The 21,905-nt window shown below is 43.8% G+C and overlaps 1 protein-coding gene across 8 annotated transcripts in view; it reads right to left on the minus strand.

The window, feature by feature from the left end:
- DLGAP4 (DLG associated protein 4) overlaps positions 1-21,905 on the minus strand; it is a 1,951,934-nt gene that overhangs the window by 216,469 nt on the left and 1,713,560 nt on the right. Inside the window, exon 1 of one of the 8 annotated variants that reach the window (XM_069652312.1) lies at positions 12,921-13,099. The exons of 5 other annotated variants lie outside the window; for them this stretch is intronic. Coding sequence is in view for 1 of the 3 variants with exons in the window: in XM_069652310.1 (XP_069508411.1) it covers positions 11,553-11,600 (48 nt within the window). In the remaining 2 variants the exon portion in view is untranslated. Of the gene's footprint in view, positions 1-11,552; positions 11,676-12,920; positions 13,100-21,905 lie in introns of those variants that run through there. 2 more of the 8 variants (XM_069652311.1, XM_069652310.1) reach the window with 2 other exon arrangements.

A 21,905-nucleotide genomic window follows, 5' to 3' on the forward strand; every position in this document is an offset into this window, starting at 1 on the left:
CACACGCGGTTGTGTTGGAAAACGCTGCGGTTTTTCGTTCCAAGTTTCTCAGGCTCCTCCGAGCCGGAGGAGCCTGAGAAACTTGGAACGAAAAACCGCAGCCTTTTCCAACACAATAACGTTGTATTTATGTTTGCGGTCGCTTCAAAAAGCGACCGCAAACTTAAATACGTTTTTAAAGCTGCGGTTTTATTTCTAAGTTTTCCGGGCTCCTCCAGCCCGGAAAACTTAGAAAAAAAACCGCAGCTAGTGCTTATTTTTTGTAAAAATAAATAAATAGCACTTACCGAGATTCAGCTGCAGCTTTCCTGCTCTGGTCCGCGTCCTCCGAGTCCCGGCACTAATGAAGGGAAAGCCACCCAGCGGTAGACTTTGTTTACTACAGCTGGCTGGCTTTTCCTTCATTAGTGCCGCAAAAGCAAAAGCCAGCACAGGAGGGCCTCCATTTCACAAAATGGCGGCCCCCCTGTGCTTGCTTTTTCGAATTTTGAGCTTGAATAGCTCAAAATTTTACATAGGAAGTTTTAAAACGGAGGATGCTAGTATTTTTTTTTTAATGTAGCCTATCTATTTTTGAAATAACATTTTTTACTAGAGTATCCCTTTAACACCAATGTCTTCTCTTTTCAAACCCATGTTGGCACTTTAATGGAGGGGGTCTCTGATACTGTGGGTTAGGGTCATTTGTGGTCTCAAAAGGTCTTTCGTTTAAACTGAGCATTACAGAAAGTGGTGGTTGACCAAAATTTCGTGGTTAGGGTGATCTCCGAGATGGAAATGCCCAGATTGTGGATGACCTCTGCTGTGTGTGGGGTGTTGACCAGTTGAGTCAACCCTAAGTGACCAAATGGTTGCTTGATTTAAACATCTGGTTGCAAGTGAGATCCTCTAGGTGAAGTTTGAAGTCTGCAGCTAAGATCATCTTTCCCAGATAGCTGTGCCGGTATGCATTTTGACAGAAAGGTTCGGTTTAAATCAGTCATTTGACTAAGATGTTCGAATGATCCATAGACCTCCAAGGGCAGTATATGGGAGGTGCGAAACTACGGGGACAGCAAGGCCATGCCTCTTCAGGGTTTCTTGCTTCATGGACGGTTTTGTACCCAAGAGGAAGGATAATATCAAACACGGTGGAAAAAGCATTTATTAAAACAGGTTTCTGTGGTTTTCAGAATCATGTGGTTGGTGAGCTCGGCGAGACACTGCAGGTTCCTAACTTTGGGCCTGATCAGTCAACAAAAATGTATAGAAGTTGTTCTTTTTAGGGGGTAGTGCAGGCATCCTTTAAGGAGTGTATGAGTCAAAGGGCTCGAAAAGAGCTGGATTTCCTTTGGGATTGTGAGGAATTGCAATAAATAAAATGCAGGTAATTCCATCTCTGAAAGGGCAATTTTCTGATCAGAATACCCTTTCCGAAACTCCAGGCCAAAAGCATAGTTTACACCTGTGCACTGCTGCATCAGTTGCCCAATTGCAGCACCTGCCCTACATTGGCAAACAGCAGGTTCAGGTCACAGGGGCACTCTTGACAGCTGAAGTGACAGACAAAGCCACTGCAGCACAGGGGTTAAGATTTGTACCCCTCTTCCAAAATATCAGGATTACGAGTAGCCCATGCTGGGGGAAAGTATACTAAATATAAGCCATGTCGGAGATAGGGCACGGTATTGCTCCTAACGTTGAACAGCTCAGCTGTGGAAGGAGATATGTATTCTGGCCTGACAGGTTAGTCCTACCAAGTGACAAGACAGGAACCTGAATGTTGTGATGAATTCTGGTCAATTCATCCCTTCTCTCCAGAGGGGAGGCACCCCCTGTGAGGCTAGGGAGGTGAGCCCTCTCTGCAAGACCCTGGCTAGTGGTCTCGGTAAGTGGGACCTCACTGGGAGTGGCTCCCCTCTGGGGATAAGGACCTCCAAGACTAAAATACATTGTCTGCCTATATAGGACTCGTACAACCTACTTTTATTCATGTTTGGAGTACTCCAACCCATGACAACCCTTCCTTTACACATACACCAGTGTACTCTGGGTGGATAAAGTCTAAAGGTGCCGCCCACTTTCCCCCCCCGCACCCTCTGTCATATTTAGTTGGAATATGACAGCCAAGAGAACATCAAAGCATCTCAGAAGGGGAAGGCAAAACCTTCCTCCGGCCATGGCCAGCCTAATTAACTAAAAGGCTCCATGGATCCGCCCTGTCCTTTGTTAGCTGCTGGTGGCAGCTTCACATACTAATCAGTTACTTCAAGCAGGCCCACGGGAGGCCTGGTCACAGGACTAACTAAACAAAGGAAAACCCAAACAACTTTTGATATGCAGTGTGTCAACCTGAAGCCGGCTCCCGCCTCTCGGTATCCAGGGCAGTGACCAGTCATGTCTGGAACCATGTATTTACAGTAGTCATCTCAGGGGACTCCATTCAGAAGGTACGAGTATGTGGTTTGGCGGAGACCAAAAGTCTGGTCCCGCCGTAGCTTCAAGGAAGACCTGCCACTTTAATCAGGAACCACAAAGAGCTTAATAAACCAGAGAGACCTTTTGATCCACAACTGATAGAAAGATGGGTAGGACGTATTACATGTCCTCACCCCTTTACCTTTTCAGTTGCAAAGCACTCTTATGACCTCACGCATACAGGAGTTTGTGGGGGCCCAGGATTGGTTCATTAAGGTAGGTTTAGCCTACACCAATCACTGGGGCTCATTTGGCTTTAAAAGAGGGTCGAGCCCCTCTTTGGCAGATCATCTGAAGACTTTGCAAGGAGTGACAAGAACTAATTTGGACCCTGGGTGAAGGTACAGGCTGTCTTACAGCTTCGGTCAGTGAAGGAAGGCCAGGATTTCCAAAGAGGGATGCAAGATCCCTCCTCTAAACATCTCCCAGGGAACAAAGGGAGATACTAAATCCAGAGGATGCTCCAGAACCGGTACCCAGCAAGCACACAGCGTGCCCCGATAGGCTCTGAAAACAAGCATCCTAGGTGGGAAATGCCAGAGAGTCTATGAAGCAAACCCAGGACAAGGCTATTATCTGCAACACTCTCCTCAGTTTTGGGGCCGTCCACCTTAAATGACGACACAAGCCCAGTGAAGAAGCTAGGAGTGAACGACAAGCATCAACCAGTGTCTGCCCTAAAGGACATTTTTGAGCCAGTTGAGCCCCTCGATCTGCAACTGACTGAACCGCCGACTGTTGTCATGCTGCAGTTGCTAGCATCATCGAAGATGCCTCCACCAGTGCTTCAGACCCGCCAACCAGCACCGAGACAACGATTTCTGCCCCTGAGCCGCTGTGCAGGCCAGCATGCAGCCGTCCGTTCAGCCTCGCTCACCGAACTGCCTGCCGCCTGATACCTGCAATTGTCTCTCATCTTGAACTCTGTTGCAGGAGCTGCAAAGTGTTCAACCTTGTCGGGCACCAACAACTAAGCACATGGTACATTGTGGTTCTGTCCCCCTGGTCCTTCTTTGAAGGCTCCTAGTGACATTTTACGACCCATTGCTCCCTTTGTGTTGAAACAAGTATCCTTGAACTATTATGATTAAATACTTTACAGACTACCCTCCTGTCAGTATCCAGAGTGCATCCCTTCTCCTTCGTGAAACAGTCTGTCCTGTGCATTCCTTTACAGGGTGGGTTGTATTTGTTAGTGTGCTAGAATGGTCTGTTGTGATAATAAAAGTAGATATTTGTATACAACCATGACAGGACAGGCCATTTTATCATTGGGTAATAATTGCATTGTCTCTGTGTTGCAACTAACCAACGATCCACGACCTTGCGGAAATAAGCCTGCTGTTCCATACACGTTCCTAAAATTGGACAAGGAGGTTTATGATTTGCTTGCATTTCCAATATGTTTGGATCCCTTCTGGTGTACTAGAGGTGTGCGGCTAATTGATAGTTTAGAGGCAGATATTCTTCCATGGACCACTGGTGCCCTGTAAATTGATTGGTCACACCAAGCCCCTCTTTTGGCAGATCTGAAGACGTTGCAAGAAGAACTCATTGGACCCTGGCTGAGGGTCGTCTGCCTTACATCTTCCGCCAGTTAGTGAAGGACAGGACCTCCAAAGAGGGAAGCAAGAACATCTCCCAGGGTACCGAGGGAGTTACTGAATTCAGAGAACCCTCCAGCCAATCTAGAACTGGAATCCATCCAGCACACAGCGTGCCCCGCTATGCTCTGCAGCAAGCTTCCTAGGTGGGAAGTGCCACAAGGTCTCTGAACCCAAAACCAAGGACAAGCCATCTGCCTGCAACATACTCCTCAGCTTTGGGCCGTCCACCTTAAAGGATGACACAAGTCCATTGAAGAAGCTGGGAGAAGTGCCTCGACGAGCATCTACCGACGTGCTTCCTAAAAAATAAAAAAGAAAAAAGGACATTTTCGAGCCAGTCGAGTTCCTCGAGCTGCAACCGACAGCAATGCTGTTTTTACACTGCAGTTGCTTAAATACATACAAAACATCTTGAATAGTGCTTCATTACCGCCAAACAGCACCGAGACGGATCCTGACACCAAGCCGCCCCACCGTGCAGGCCAGACGGCAGCCGTTTGTTTAGGTTTTCCCGCTGAACTGTCTTGCTACCCGACACCCGCAGCTGACTCCGGTCTTGTACTCTATCACAGAATCCTGCAAAAGAGCACTGACGCTGCCACAACCCTGTCGAGCACCAACACCACCTACAGCACAAAGTACATTATGGTTCTGTCCCCCCAGTCCTTCTACGGGACATTTTAAGATCCAGTGTTCCCTTTTTGTTGAAGCCAAGTAATCTTGAATTGTTGTGATTATTTATCATACCGACTATCAGATCCCTTCTGGTGTACTAGCAGGGTGGGACTGATCTGATAGTTTAGAAACCGATATTCATCCCTGGACCACTAGTGCCCGGGAAGTTGATTTGCCACACACATGGTCCTTGGGTAGCCATCGACACAGCCTATAACCAACAAGAGGCTAATAAACAGAAAGCTGTGAGTACAGAATGGCCCAAGAACATCACAAGGCCAAGGCAGGTGGTGTAGCCTGGGTTCCCTTTACTAGACAGGTTTTGTCCGAACCCTAGTGGCGATGGATCAGATTCTGAAATAGTCATCCATTTCTGCCTAGCTTATAGATGAAGACAGCTCTGCTTTACTGTTCGATAAGATATGCCACAATGCCAGTCTCTTCCTCTAGCAGACTGCAGCAATTCAAGCTATTACAGTTCTTCCCCAAGAATAGCAACAATCTGGCCAAGACAGTACCAATGTAGTTTATTAAAAGGAAGTTTGGTAATGAAGATTGCTCAAAGCTCAACACATGTGTAAAAGAAAAGCCATCCTAGTGGTTGGGATCATTTATAAGATGAAGAGGCGACTAGCGAACAGTATCGCCAAGTTATGAACTTTCTGAAGTGCACATCTGTGGGATCATTCTGTTAAATGTCCCTGCATTGAAATTCGTATACTATAGTGTTTATTTGAATTTGCTGGGATGGCAAGATACCAGGCAAACACAGCTCAAAGACGCTGAACTATATCCAGTCAAATCCAAGACTGCTGAGTGAGTGAGTAATGTAATTCAGGTCCACAAAAACGGCACTCCAACTAGCAATAAGGAAAACAATTGGCTTAAATTCATTAAATGGTGATGACATGACAAGTTTCTCAAACAAATAAGTTTGCTACACCACAGAAGGTTGAGGCAGAGGGACACAGATTTCTACCAATAGCCTTAGTTTAGTATCTTAGTATTGCACTGTACAGCACACATAGCAAGCCAAAAATGGTCTGACAAATTCAAGTCGACCTAAACCGGAATATCGAACCACCACTGAAGGATGGGGCACACCTCAAGGCGTAAGTATAGAGCAGCCGTCTAATTGGATTAGCAGGTTTTTACGAGATCAATTTTCTGACAGCTTAACAAAGATTGTGATCTGCTGTACAGTGAAACACTGTTTAACAATCGCAAGCAACAAGAAGCAGATTGTTCGGATATCAAAGTTCAAAGATAACGCTGGCAAAGAGCTTACCAACCACAATAATAAACACAGAAAACCTTTGGAAACCTAGCTCATGCAAGTAGATTAAACCTTTTGTTAAACTAAACCATTACCAGCGCCAGTACCCTATTTCAAAAAAAAAAAAAAAAAAAAAACCTGTTGCCCACATCAGCACTTTCAGTTCTTACTTTGCATTCAAAGGGTCTTGTCTGTGCATCAGCCTCATCTCCCCCCCTACTTTTGGCCGTTTATAGGTCAAAGTTTCAAATGCATAGGATAAGGGTCGAATTTTATTTTATTTTTAATTTGGGGGTCCCCAAAACCCCCTTTTTTTGTGGAAAGACACACTTTTTTCCAAAACGGAAACCCAAAAAAAAAATATATATTATTGACCCTTTTGTTTTAGGTCAAAAGGAGTCGACCCTTTGGCATTCAATCCTTTTGCATTTGGTACTTCAACTGGACACCCTTTTGTCCACGTATTTTTCTTGTGTGGGCATTACCATTCTTTTTCTGTGAATTTAGACTGGATAACAAATGAGTGGGTGGAATGGTTGGGATGCCCAGTGTGTATGGCAATAATTTAGCAAGACAAGGGCTTCACAAGTTTAAATGTTAGTCCCCTTTTACAGTGCAGGTGGGGTGTTCTCTGACCGAACAGTGTTCACTCAACAGAAGTAAAGGTTGGTATGAAAAGGCCAAGGCAGATTTGGTCTAAGGGGAAGCCTATTTTCAAAAAGCCCTGTGCCCTTCGGGTTACAACACACGTATTGGTACAGTAAGTGTGGCGAGTTTAGGTGCAAGCAAAGAAAACACTATGACAAACTCAGGAACGTCATTTGGGGGTCGCAACTGCGACCGCTGAGGTCTCCCTTGCTACCCCTTAAACAATAAATGTTTTTTGTTTGTTTTAAATGTCAGCTCCTGGGTTGGCTGTGGACTGCCGCATGAGGCTCTTTGTTTCTGGAGTGGCTGGCTTTCTTGTTCAGGCCTCTTAAAAAAATGTTTTTGTTGCACAGGTGAAACACCGAGCAGTGAGCCTAAATAAGAACGAATAATAACAAATTTGTCTGTCTGGTTACAGTATTCTATACAATAATTGCTAGACTCATTAAAGGTTTATTTCAGGCACACTTCAGGGGGCGTGTCACCGATTTAGTCCGTTTTTATCAACTCAGCCTTTCATCCTTCTGAGGTCGATAAAGGAGTACGAACACAGGTTGGGTGATATTGTATGTATATTTATTCTATATAAAGCAATTGAGCGCAAGTGCTCTATAATAACATTTCATTATCATTTGGCGTTGGACCTCTGCTTGCATTCCCAATAATTTGGTAATATGGGCTTATTTACACCGATATTAATGATGCATATGGTGATCCATTCTTGTATGAAACGTAGATCATATTATAGTGATATTGTAACCCTATTTTTTCCTTTGTGTTTTTATGAACAAAACTATGATGCCCCTTCCTGTTTTGTCAAGGGATGCAAGGTCGTGTTGCATAGCTTCCATTGAGGTCACTTTGCAGTTGGGTCAAATGACATCACGTCCTGGGATGTCAGAGGTCAAGGGTCGTGTTATGTTACTTCCGCTACCCCTGGCATTTTGGTGAAATGACATACCTGGACAGAGCAAAAAAGACCCTTCACCCATCCTCCCACTAGAACTGACAATCTTTTCAGGTTAACGTACCATCTTGAACGTTTGTGGAAAACAAGTAGCAACCCATGACCGTGATAGTTGTCGGAGGGGAACCCATTTCAAGGTTAGAAGGCAAGGCAGACTGCTACCACCTTGTTAACCAAGGTTGGCGTTTAAGAAAAGTGTTCCCCATGCGCAGACATGCAGAAACTGCAGAAAAGATACAGAGTTGACACAGTTGTCGAGGGGGAAAAATGACCTCAAGAAGTTACCACCCAAAATAAATAAACCATTCCTCTAGGATGAATCTGCATCAAAATGCTTACAAAACAATTAGAAATATAAATGCCTACATAAGTATTGGCTTTTATGAAAGCGAGGCCAGAGAAAATTCAGATGTAGAGGGGGAAAAAAATGAAGGAAAATATATTGCTGCAGACCCTTAGCAGGGTCCTGTTGCAGTATGAGGTTTCAACAACGCTCAAGTCCACTTTGCTTCTGACCCTTTTCTCAACCCACCTCACTTTATGTATGATGCTGCCTATATGTACCAGCAATTCATGGGTCTGTCCATTGTGTATTATCACATCATTCGTAATCGGTTTCCAAAAGGATACAAAATCATTAACAAAAGAAAGTCCACTTGCTCTGTTTCGATAATGGTGTATACCTTCAGGGGAAACCATTACAAGTTAAGCAGCAGTGGTTGACTTGGGACGCACTGGAGTGGCTCATAACAATATAGTCCTACTTTTGAAGCTATTGGGGCCCTTACTATTAAACTGCCGGATGCGAAAGTTGCAATGGAGACGCAGCAAATATGATCAACCACCCCACAAATAGTCCTTCTCAAATATATAAAAACGCACCACACCTGGATTAGGATCATTAGTTAGGGTATTAGGCTCACTTTATAACCTTATCAGATGCCATCAACACCATAGCTCCCCTCAAACCACGCAAAACCAAACCATCAGCGCACATCAACCCTTAGTTCACCCCAAACTCCAAGTTCTCCGCTCCAACAAACGAACGGCAGAAGCCAACTGGGGGAGGAGCGGGGGGCGGGGCGGGGAAACACCCAAAAAATAAATAAAATGTATTAAAGAAAAAACAAAAATCACCTTCAAAGAAGAACAAATCACTGTTTACATTAGCGTCCAAACTGTACACTATAGCAATCTGCCAGGCTAAATCCTCCAGCTACAACACCTGCATCACCAACGCCAAGTCCACCAGCTGAGAAAACTTTGCGGTCCTTAGGGAACTGGAAACCCTGACATCCCTGCTAATCACCATATCAAAAGAGGATGCCTGGTGCTTCAGCATTCAGAATGCTATGCTTGGAAAAATGAATACCCTGCATAGCAAGATTTACACCAAACAACCCCTCATCGATCTCTCACAAGTGCTGACATCCACCATTCCACTACACACACACACACACACACACACACACACACACAACTCCTAGTATCCAATTTACAAATGTCTCGGTAGAGGAAGTAAAAACTATCCTCAAAGGCCTCAAACCCTCTTGCTTCAAGGGAGACCATTTGCCCACCCACTCTGATAAAAGAATGTGCAGATGCCCTAGCTCCTCTAATTCCAGCCTTCATCAATGCCTCATTTAATGAAGGCACTGCCCCCCAACCTAATGGAAGCCTGGGTTCTCCCATTAATTAAAAAAAAAAACTTCATTAGACCCAGCCATCTCAACCAACTATCGCCCCATCACCACGGTTCCGTTCCAATTAAAGATCCTGGACACAGCAGCCTACCTGCAAATCAAACGTCACTTAGAAGCCAACAAGATCCTAGGAGTACGACAATCAGGCTTCACCCATGTCACGGAACGGAGTCCGCCCTACTCGACCTGAAAATCCAGAATGATGAAATCGGGGATTAAGGCAAGTCTGCACTGCTACTCCTCCTCGACCTATCGGCAGCTTTTGACCTGGTAGATCATAAAATCCTAGGTTAACACCTTGCCACCTCAACCTACTGATCCCCAGAAGCCATCACCTGGATTAACTCCTTCCTAGGAGATAGATCCATACGAGTCTTAACAGAGAACACCAGTGCACCCCCTCCTCCCCAGACTCCCATTGCATGTGGTATGCCACAAGGCTTCTGCATGTCCCCTGCCTTGTACAACATATTCACGATTTCATTATTTACCCTCCTGAACTCCCCCAGCATATCATATACAAATTATGCGTACGAGACACAAATCCTCCTACCCCTCTCAGACAACTACACAAGAGACTCGAACACTATAAACTCCATCTACTCAACTATCTGTCCCCAACGACGATAAAACAGAAATACTCATAGTACGCCCCCATCGGTTGGAAAAAGAGTTGACCCCCCAATACGCTTCTTTTAATATCGATGGCCTCTCCATACCGGTCTCTCGCTTTGTGAAAACCCTATGGGTATACCTGGACGCTTCCCTGTCCCTATTATGACAAGTCAATGCCATAGCATCGGCCGCAGCATACTCACCAAATTGATAAATGCCAGGCGATAGCCCAAGCCTCTATTGGATCCAAGCCGGACTACTGAAAAACCCTTTTTGCAGGCCCCACTGATCAAAACATACAAAAAATGCAACTCAGTCGGAACAATGCTCTTTACGCTGCCCTGAACATCCCAAAGAAAGATCACATCACAGCAGCAAGAAAAAGAAAATAAAATAACCACTGTCTCCCGATGCGCGAACAGATCACCTTTAAAACACTCTCCATCATCAGATGTCTGTCCAAGGACGCCCCCATGCCCGTCGCAAAAACTGTCCAGAAACAACTCATCCAGATCCACCAGAGAAGCATACACCAACTGCATTACTCAGCCCAAGTTCAAAAGAGCCAAAGCCGGCAAATCCAGCTTCCCCCACCATATCTGCCAAACACTGGAACATCCCTACCCTTCCATCCCCCACCATGAGGGCTGAACGTTCTTACTGGACCTTTCGGAAGGTGCTAAAAACGCTATTCGCCCAACTGACAACTTCAGCAATATTCTCATGACACTGCAACCAATGTATACTGTTCCATGCCTATGTAACTTGTAATGTATAAGTACCTTTATGCCTCACGGCTTAGTGCGCTATATAAATGTAAAAATAAATAAAATAGGCATGTTTGTATGGCACAGTACAAAGTAAAGGCTACTAGAGGCAAGGCTTCTCTAGGCTGAAAGTGGAGGTAAATGGCTGCCAGCAATTTCAGTCATCGACTATCAAGATAAAGCAAGAGACCGAATGATGCAAATTACTCCTACAGCCCTTATGAACTTGCAGAACTTTAAAGTAATTTTGAAATCAAGTTCACGTCCATTTCCAAGTAAGGCCGCTGTACTGTGGCAGGTTAAATGAAACGCGGACAGAATCATGCATCCTAGGCAAACAAAACACACCCAAACTACCCGCAAAGCCATGGCATGCTGGGTAAAAAGTAGCACTGCTGCCAGTCCTTGCAAAACACAGTGACCCTGTACAGACGCCAGTAACAAGTTATCGGTAAACATATAGACATCCAAACACCTAAGACAACGGGCACATTCTGCATCCAATGTACATATTCCTTTATCCAGAGCAAAACGTACTTTCTCGCATTTCACCGGTAAAGGACTCTTAAAAACGGCTACGCACAACGCGTTTTATAAAACCTTATAACAAAAGAAAGGAAGTAGCATAAAGAACAAATGGAGCGGAGCGCGTTGCATAGAAAAAATATGGAAGCTGCCGGGTTGGAAGAATGTGTTCTTGCTCAAGACCATACAGCTCTCAGCCAAGTAATCACACCCATCCTGCCACAGCCTTAAAAAAGCATATTCTACATTATGTCGGAAGTGCTACCCCGGTTTATGCAGGGTAAGAACAAGGGTCCATTCTGCACCGCTTACCCTATTCGCAGCCTGCCAAAGCGTCACCTCCAACAAAAGCCCTAGCATTCCTCCCTGTCCTGTTGCCAGGCCAACTCCGAGAGAGGGCTGCGGAAAGAGAGTAGCTCTAATAACCCCCTTTGTAGGAACAAAGTCACAAGGAGGGAGGGAGCGGGGAGGAGTCGCAGGGCGTGCTCTATTCGGTCTGTTAATGAAACTTCAGGAAATGAGTCAGAAGCGACTACTAACAGCTCGCTTCATTACAGCGTTTCGTTGGCCGGTGCCATACACGCCACCACCAAGGATGTTGTGGTAGAGGGCAACTGGAGCAGAGGTTTGGGGGGCACGGGGTACACCACTAGCTTAACCCACATTTGGAGGGCCCTTTTGAAACAATTGGAAAGCGAATAACTATACATTCGTATCAAGACAAACGGCCGCCCTTGACCAAAATGGCATGCCTGTCGAAAACGCCACCATATTCTCGAATTAACACGCTGGGAAGCACGGCAGGGTATCAATATGTAAAGCAGCAGCGTGCGTTCGTTTATTTCGGGTTATGAAAATTATTAATTCGGGTTTTGCGTGTTCACACATTTTGGGGGGCTAAGTGGGAGAAGCTGATGTGGCAACACTGGAGGCTGGAAAGGCGTATTACAATTGGGTTGGCGATTTCTGCGAAAGTGGGGGTAGAATCGACAAGGCTGCGTTATTTTCTAAGACGGGAGGCCAACAATGACCATATACAAAAATGCGTGCCCCATCCTCTACATTCTGTGCCCCCTCCCATGTGTGCTGTGGATGGAACCGTGCGGTACCACCCCGAACACGAGTTGGCGAAGCTCCAAGCAACTGGGTAAACGTGGCGATACCACGTGGGACTACTTCATTTGTATGTACAGGACGGGCTAAAAAACGTAACCGTACTCCATCTATCTTAACTTGAGTCTAAAACAGATCGGCGTATATTTCCGGGCAACCCCGTTACGATTTGTAAAACCATGAATGTTTTGGTAACTTTCTTTAAAAAAAAAAAAAAAACACACCATTCCAACATGGCGGCAGTAGCAGAGCAGACTGACATGTCTGGACAGTGCGGATTAAAAGTCAGAACTCGAGTCCCGTTATTGCTGTACATCCACCAACCACGCTCATCCCGAGATTTTAAACACCGACATTAGCAAAACCATAAAAGCTACATACACGCACATCGACATCAAGTAACGGCTGGATTAGTATGTACCAACTTTTCTTGTATAATTTATTAGGATAAATACAAAGTATACTTAATCAACGTTTCTTATCAACGTATTTTCACAGCGTGACATTACACATAGCAGCTCCCAATAAAATATGGCTGCCGTGCCAACATAGCGCACAATTCAGTACCTGAGATTTACAGCTAGAGGGCAGTATTTGAACGCATCCTTGCAGCAGCCTTTGACAGGTAGGAGGGAACCAGGGTGGCCATACCCGATACCTTAGTGTTCACAGACGCTGCACCCCAATGACGGACTATTGCAACCTCAGTCTAATAGGCTCTCGATCTCCAAGTGCTAAAGCACCCTATGCTTTAGTCTTGTTAATGACGTCACAGTAGGTTTCAATACAGACCTCATTAGGGGAGGGTTATGCATGCAAATAGTGGTGGTTAGTGATGGAGGTATGGGTAAAGAGAATTAGAATGGGTTCTCCTCAGTAGACCGCCTCTTTAAAGTAAAGTAAAGATCCTCTAGCATAAATGCCAAATGGCGAGATTAGAGTAAACCATCTTTTTTTTTAAATTTCAGCATAAAAACGCTTTCTGTAATTTTAGTTATTTTATTAGAAGTTTGGGTATTCGCGTCCTTGCAGGGGTGGACTGGGAACTAAAAGAAGCCCTGGAAATAATTACTGGGGACCAAAAGAGGCCCTGGAAATAATTGTCAAAATGGCTCCATATCACACATTTTCAGCAAGCCCAATGCTTTTCCTATGGGAACATTAGGAAATGCCACACAAAAGAGGCCCAGGGTGCAGAGGCCCACCGGGAAATCTCCAGAGTTCCCTATAGGCCAGTCCACCCATGCGTCCTGGCATACATGGAGTTGGGAGACAAGAAAGCCAAGGCTAGCTGAAGATGCCAGAAATGACAGGGCACCCTTCAACTATTATGGATTACTTCAACTTTTAACATTAAATGCAATAACCCAGATTCATTTCAGGATGGTAGCAGAACGCAGGTAATTAAATTCTAAATTGGGGGCCTTCAATAGCAAATTCTGGACACCCTATTCTGGTCTGCGCCATCAAAGAAAAACATTTAGTTAATCTTAAAAGTTAAAAACATTTAGTAAAAACCAAATGATTGCTGCCTTTAAACCATCCCTTTCCTCCCAGACTAATTGGTCTCATCTCTCAATCGATCACACCACCACTAAACATGGAGCCAAACCACAGACATTACTGCTTTCCGCATATTAGCACCAGCATCACCACATTAATCTAGATTGTAGGCAGACCCTACTCGCATACTAAACACCACATCTTTTGCTCCATCATTCCCCTCCACACTACACCTCTCCTGGTGCCCCAGAACCCTCACCGAATACAGTCAAGTTAAATTGGGTTCCTATATCACGCTTTATGCCGTAGTCCAGACTAAGCATGGGACCAGGATTCGATCCCCATGTTGCTCGGGCTTGTGCGTGATAATTTCGCGATGGATTTTACTGCCGCAGAATTATGCGCAGCTGACATTTTTAGATGCCCTTATTCCCTTCTAACCACCACCCCAATACCCTTTAAAACTACCCCAACCTACCTGCCTTCATCTCCGAATTTGTCATTGGACTTCTTTAAATAAAAAGAGGAGTTCGCTAATAATATAAGGACGTGGGACTGGATTGCCAATTTTTCTCACTTAGAACATCTTAGATATCAGAAGCATAGGTGGGCTTTGCTATAAATACGTGACAGAACAGCCTTATCTACTTAATTGCCCTGCAGTAGAAGTCTGTAGATTGTATCTTCTGCTAAGATAGGTCCATCTGCCAACTTTGACAACGATGGGTCCTCGATGGTGTATACCTAGGGAGTCACATACTTGTAGAATCTGTTTAAAGCCAGAGGCCACAGATGATAGAAACTGCTCAACAAATTCTAACCTCCTGTGAAAAGCTGAAAACATATTTTAAACCGTTTGTGTTATTTGTTCACAGGGCACAGGCAATATGTGAAGAGGAATTTAGAAAATACTGTCTTAATTCATGCAAGGGTTCATTGATGATTGCCTTATATAATGTATGGACGGTGGCAGTTGCAAAATTTGAAGCTTTATCGGCATTCTAAAATGTTTTGTTTGGTGTTGGCAGTTTTTATATATTTTGCATCTGTTAAGAATAGTATTAATGTGTTTTTTTTGGGTGATTTTATGTGATATGTAAAATAGTTCTTAGAACAAGTATACACCTATTAAATAAACAAATATGTTTACGCAAATTTAGAACAACGTGTAGGTCTTCACACACAAACAAGGAATGGCAAAGCCAATAATTTTGGCTTTTGCAGTTCATTGCCTTCACATTTACAGGCATTGATTTGTTCGCCCCAGCTCAAAAAGAACATGCATGCTGAAGTGTCAGTAATTATAGGACTTACTAGGTGAACGGTTAGCCGGTGCTGGACGATTAAATACTTCTAAGATTTTAATCTGCAGCAGTGGCACGAAGCACTGGTACGCTGCTGCCTACGAAGGCCCATTAAAATCCTGTTGACGCAATGCTGGATGGTTCGAAGATCATCTCTGTTACAACACATATTCAAGTTCCAATTACCTACATTGTACATAATGTACAACAGAAAGGTCTAACCCTTAATCAATTTACAAAAGGGCAAAAAAGTAAGACTGCCACTCCACAAGAAGAATACAGACACACAGGATAGGACACCATGCGCAGGCAGGCATTTACTGCTTGAAAACCTGTGTGTAGAAGGATGATAATATTGTACTGTAGGAAGACCGAGCCACTGTTTAGCATCTATGCCCATGAAAGAGGACAATAATACATCTTAATTTCCATGCATACCCTAAAACCCTACAGCCAAGTGATAGCTAAATTTTACAACTGGGGACATCTAAATGCATACATCTAAATACAGGTTTGGGGATGGGGACTGTTTCAGCATAACAGAACAAACGTCTCATACGTTAGATCACAGTTTAGGCTTGCAAATTCGCCAATCTGCCCTTAATTCTTTCATATGGTTCTCTTGCACCATTTCCAGTATGACCAGCACTATACACAGGGGAGAGAGACGTGTAGATCTGAAAAGGAACTTTAACTGTGAATAGGGTGGAGATCACTAATATTGTGGGAATCACTGAGGGAAGGGTACCTGGAGATTCTAGAGATACTTCACGATAGTATGTTGCAAGAGTCAGCCAAGGCTTTAATTATGAACCAACATATCAGTTGGGACAGGTGGCAGAGGGGTGTGAGTTGTCTCACACACTATTTAGTCTGTTCTGGATTGATTTAGAGGAGTTTATGGTTGGCCAGCACTTGGGTGTGCCCCTAGCATTCTACTCATGCAGTTGGCGGGAAAAAAAACTGCTGTTCACTTGCATGAACATAGCAATGCATAAACCACTGAGCGCCTTTTGCAAGTACTGCATTTGCAAGAAGCTAATTAACAAGGGCAAAACAAAGTCAACAGTAATAGGCCCAGCTAAATGCCCCGGAAGCAGTTTGTATAAATGGTAGATGTTTAAAAGCAGTATTTCAAAGATTGCGCGAGTGTCCACTTTGATGATACAAGATGGAGGACTGCAGGCAAAGATGCGTGGGAATAAATTGGTCCTTTCGTCCAGCGGTATTCAGAGATTCAATACGAAGTTTGAGGGTGGGAAATCAATAGTAGTCTGTGCTGCTGCTGCACATGGTGCTTAAGTCTGGGGCTATGTACATGTTCGGTGGTTGCTATAGTTGAACATTTCTTCCTTAACCACCTGTTGTCAAAATAACTCCGGCTAGACTCCTGCTTCGAGAGAGCAAGGTGTGGCCAATCGCTAATTGCATCCCCTTCTTACCATGAGTTAGTGGATTATGCCACAGGGTAACCTGGAGGCAGGCGCATACCAAGCCACATTAAAAGATATTTTAGGCTTGGATACTTGCATCAAGATCCAGTGGCTGGCCTGGGCGAAGAAACCTTTATGCCTTAGGCTTTAGACTCAAGATTATGAAAGATTCTTATAGTGAAGTAAGGGAGATATATATATATATATATATATATATCTATAATTTTTTCAGTAAAAACGTTAAAAAGGACGTTATGGTTACAAGTAAAACGAAAAACCCCTGAAATTCGCCAGTTATGGTAAGCTAAGCAACCATAACTCGCGCCACCACCGTGCACTGCTAAGACTAACACCCAGGACATCAAAGATGACATCACAAATCTCATTGACGACATCACTGATCACATCACATGTCTAGCACCTTCTTTTTTGTTCACTGCCATATCTAGGCCAGGTGGGTTTATTTACTGACAGTCAGAAACTTAACTTTCTAAAGGTATTACATTTATAGATATTGCTATTCTCACATATTCTTACACTACTTTCCTTAGAATTTAATCGCATTTTATGATGTACATACATAGGGGTAGAAGCAGGCCTGAAACACAGCAATCATTTTTGTGCGCGAATACTATCATGTAGATTATACACAATTGCTAATGGTACTGCCTCTCGTTTGCTTACTTTACTCTCCATATATAAGCCCCATATTTGTATGCATTGTAGTCTATTTATGTTTTGTGTGTATTAGTAGAAATATGTAGTAAGTGATGCATTATTAGCTACTTAGTACATGTTTCACAGTACGGAAAAGTCTGATACAGAAGCATTCACAGTTTTTATTATATAACTTTGGAAAATTAAAAATATAGCACCTCTGTGGTGTATGCTGCAGCCAATACCTACATTTCTGTATGAGTAGGTTCCTGTACTGGAAAGAACACTGCAATGGAATGTTCTTTAGAATGCTACATTGCGTGATGAAGTATGTAATTTATTACACATCTCCCGATAATCCCTGATACTTTTTTGCCAACATTACATTCACAACCCCTTGTATGAAAAGTAAATGCACATGTGATGTCATCAGTGATGTCAATGATATTTGTGATGTCATCTTTGATGTCCTGGGTGTTAGTCTTAGCAGTGCACGGTGGTGGCGCGAGTTACGGTTGCTTAGCTTACCATAACTGGCGAATTTCAGAGGTTTTTCGATTTTACTTGTAACCATAACGTGAGTTATAAATGAATAAATAAGGAGGGCTACGGACCATTACCGTCCATTGCAGCCCCTGAAATGGGGGATAAAGGCCATTAGCACCCCTGGTTCCCAAAGCGGGAACCCAGGTTGCTAATAGATTTTTCTTCCTATAGGAAGGACAATCCTTTTCCAAGACAGCCAACATGGAAAGAAGGCCGGGCTCCATACACAGTCCCTCTTCCATTGCCATGGCAGCCCGCAAAACCCTATGAACATATTACCACAAGCACTTTTTTCCCTTTCAAACCTATCCTACCTTCAAATATCTTTACCACATAGCCGGTCCCAGGTAGACATAGCCACTTTAACACCATTTTTTTGTCCCTAGCGGTCATGGCCAGTAGCCCGATTGTCCGTGCAATAACCTTATGCCATGACCCAGACAATCTGGCTACTGCCCACGGCCACAGGCTATACCTCAGTCACCAAAGGTATATGACTATTTTATGTACCTACATTATTACACTTGTCAAAAAATAAAAAACACGGGCACATTGGCAAAACCATGCCTTAATGTCCTTGCCAATGTTCATCACGAGTTTGCTCGAAATCCACCCATGTTTTATTTTTTCAAAAGTGTCATAATGTATATACATACAATAGTCAAATAACGTAACCCACACTCGACAAAATCCATTCAGTCTTTACACAAACATTGAAGGTTTGGTCTATAATCTTTCTCAAAACTTTTGTCCAGTCCACATTCGTCAAATAGCAACAAAGTTATAAGCCATCAAAATGTTGAGACCCCCCCCCCCCCCATCTAATTTCACCCCCTCTTGAGAAAATACCACCAAACGTTAGAAAACCATTTATATCTAGATCCAAAATCGTTTTGCCAAATGTTGTGCAGATTCGTCAAATGACACCACATTTATATGCCTTTAAAATATTTTGGGACTCCCTCTAATTTTGCCCCCTCTTGACAGAATCCCCCCAAAAATTGCAAAACCATTCAGGATTAGTTCTAGAATAAAATTGCAAAATTACATGCAGTTTCATTGAGTGGCGCAAAAGTTATAAACCATCCAAAAACTGCTTCCCCCCCCCCCAAACCGTGTAATGCAGAAATAGGTACAGATGTCCTAGGGAAGTGTCCGAACACCACAGGACATACATCCAAAGTGTTTGCGGTCCTTCGGGGGGGTGGGGGGAGGTGAAACAACCCGTTTTTTGACTTCTTATGGCCATATCCAATCGAATCCTCACCCCCCACCTCCTCCGAGATTGTTTGTCGCGTTTGACAAGTGAAATGCTGCTTTAAAAAAAAAAAGTTTTCACCACCCTGTTCGGGAACCGCCAAAAAGTAAATGAATCCCAAGATGGCAGGCATTTCAAGAAAACGGATGCATTTCACGTTTTCTCACCATCCAATCAGCAGACGCGTCCCGGGGGTTCGCGGACTACGCAAAAGTCAGCAAATTTTTCTGGCCAGTCCACGGACCGAACAGGGAAGTGAGTCCGCCGAGCGGACATAGATATCACTAATTTTTTTGCTTTAAATTTTGGTCTTTTAAAAAGAAACTACTGGACGGATTTACAACAAATTTTAAAAAAGCACGCTTTCGGGACCAAGCCGCCGCTCCTGCCGCAAATTTGGTGTAAATCCGTCCAATGGTTTGGGCCGTAGGCATGAGCAAAGTTTTTTCCCCATTATGTCTATGGGAAAAAAAGAAATTTTGGGACCCCCCCCCATAACTTATACTGACAATTGTGGGTAGGCAGACTAGGGCTGGACTCTGAATAAGACTGGGGACACTTCTTACATGTAAGGAGGGTGATGAAGTTATCTATCCCATATTGGCCTGACACAAAAGAAATGTCTTTGGTCCATAGATTTGTAGGCTTTGCCAAGACAGATGGGGAGTGCTGGGAGAAAGGAGTTTATGGCGTTTGTAATTGCCGTTATCCAAGTGTGGTTTCCTTTTATTATATGGCTTGTCTACCCATTATATTTTTAGTCTCCATTTCTATGACAATATTGTCTTGTGTAATATTGTTATGGCTTTTGCAACTCAATAGTGATATTGATGACACAGAGATAACAATTGAGAGAGTGACAGGCAGAGACCTATATTGGAGGGGAAAAAAGAAGAAAATATATTGGCTGATTGTGGGGTTTTGGGGAGGATGACTAATTATGCAAGCGACATTCGTTCTAGGACAAAAAACAAGCACTGTGCCAAAGGGGAAGGGCTGTGACAGCATAGGACTACTTCTTTCTTGTTGGTCATAGAAACTCAAGCTTATCCCTTCCTAATGACACCTCCGATAAAGTAAATCACTAAACATCTGGACCCATATGACTTGACCCTCTCCCTTCCTCCAACACCTCCTCTTTTCACGATGGCCGAGACCAGGCTACCAATCTCAGTAAGAAAAGAAGCACCCATGAGACATCTCGCAAAAGGTTCCAGTAACTAGTAGTGTTGGTCCGAGTAACAATTGCAGCAGCTCCTAAGAGGCAACAAAGAAGGAGGTTTATCAGGGTGGGATAATACCTCTTTGCCAATAATAGAATCCAGACTCTTCTTCAGAATAACTAGGAGCAATCGTTAGTTTATGGCATGGCACAGAGGCTTGCGATTCCTCAAGTTCAAAGCCTTGCAATAACCACATCAGAGGCATGAACAATAGGTTATCAATCAAAAGAATGACAAACCTCTTCGCTATATTAATACTCTAGACAAAGTATTCCCAAAATAGGATCCATCTACACACGCTAGACCAACAAACCAATGCGCCACACAGAGTAGGGCAGGAAAACAAACGGGAAGAATGTTTCCAAAAGGTCTGGAACTCATCCACAGACCTCATAGCCACCATAGGCTCTCAGAACTTCAACCATTGCACAACATAGAACAATGGCATGGATTTGGACCTGTGGGTAACCCTGAAACTAACACAAAGGGTTGCAATGCCAACCAGATGGGTCCAAATCCCGCAAGTGGAAGGGATCTGGTCTTCAGCTGAAGAATTGGTGAACAGGATACAAAGAGGTCTCTGCAAAAAGGTCCCCATATCTAGTTTCTTCAGCTCCAACTATCTATGGAGGCTCCAGCTGCTGGAGTCCCACAGATGAGAACAGCAATCCACTACTAGGTTGACTCTTCTCTGCCGATATGCCGGCTGGGCTTTCATCATATATTTGATACAGAAATCCCAAAAAGTTACAGCCATATCTGAGAAACTGCAAATCTCACACCCCAAAGCTAGCGGATATACCGAACCACAAACATGGTCGATGAGAACAGTACACACACTGCAGAGGATTTCGGGCAAAGCTGCACAAAGATAGTTATGCCAGATTCTCCAAACAATTGATGTGGCAAAAGGACTCCCGAGAGGACAGACCTCCATTCCAGACTGAGCAAAAAGAAACACTGGGAACGGAAATTATCTCGAAGAAAATAGGAGCGGCAGGTGTGCACAATCCTTATTTGTCCAGACTCTTCATGATGGTGGATTTATGCGAGTTGTAGTTGGGAAGGGAATACTATGTTTATTTGCAATTCATACTGCTGGAATAATAAAGGAAAAGGGTTGCTTTGATAACGGGCAACAGAAAGCCTCTGTGCCATGCCATCGAAGACTTGCACAAAGTCAGCCAAATCTAAAAATTGGCAATGCCACTTTCTAATATGAAAAGATAAAAAAGATACTTCCAAACTCACAGAGGTTAGTAATTTCATAAGACCAAGTCAGTTTGGCATAGACTGATCATGTGTTTAAGCCAGTGCAAATGAACATTGGAATATCGGCAGAGGTTGGGTGAATTAAAAGATGTGCATCTTATTCAAACTCAAAGTTAAAAGGGAGATACTAATGCAGATCAAAGGCAATATAGTTGGCAGGTAAAAGGTTACTACTGGTTGTTCGACTGAGGTTCTCCGGGAGGTGATCAGGTTTGATTTCTGTGAGGGGACCACTGGTTAGACTACTTGCCAACCAGCCATACATTGCGCAATATGGGTTCTAAGACGACACTTATTTTTATGGGGGTCTACCACTTGTATATTATATGGAAGTATGTTCCAGAGGAGCACCAGAG

This window comes from Ambystoma mexicanum, chromosome 3p (genome assembly GCF_040938575.1).
Source record: "Ambystoma mexicanum isolate Mex_15411 chromosome 3p, UKY_AmexF1_1, whole genome shotgun sequence".
NCBI classification, from domain to species: Eukaryota; Metazoa; Chordata; class Amphibia; order Caudata; family Ambystomatidae; genus Ambystoma; species Ambystoma mexicanum.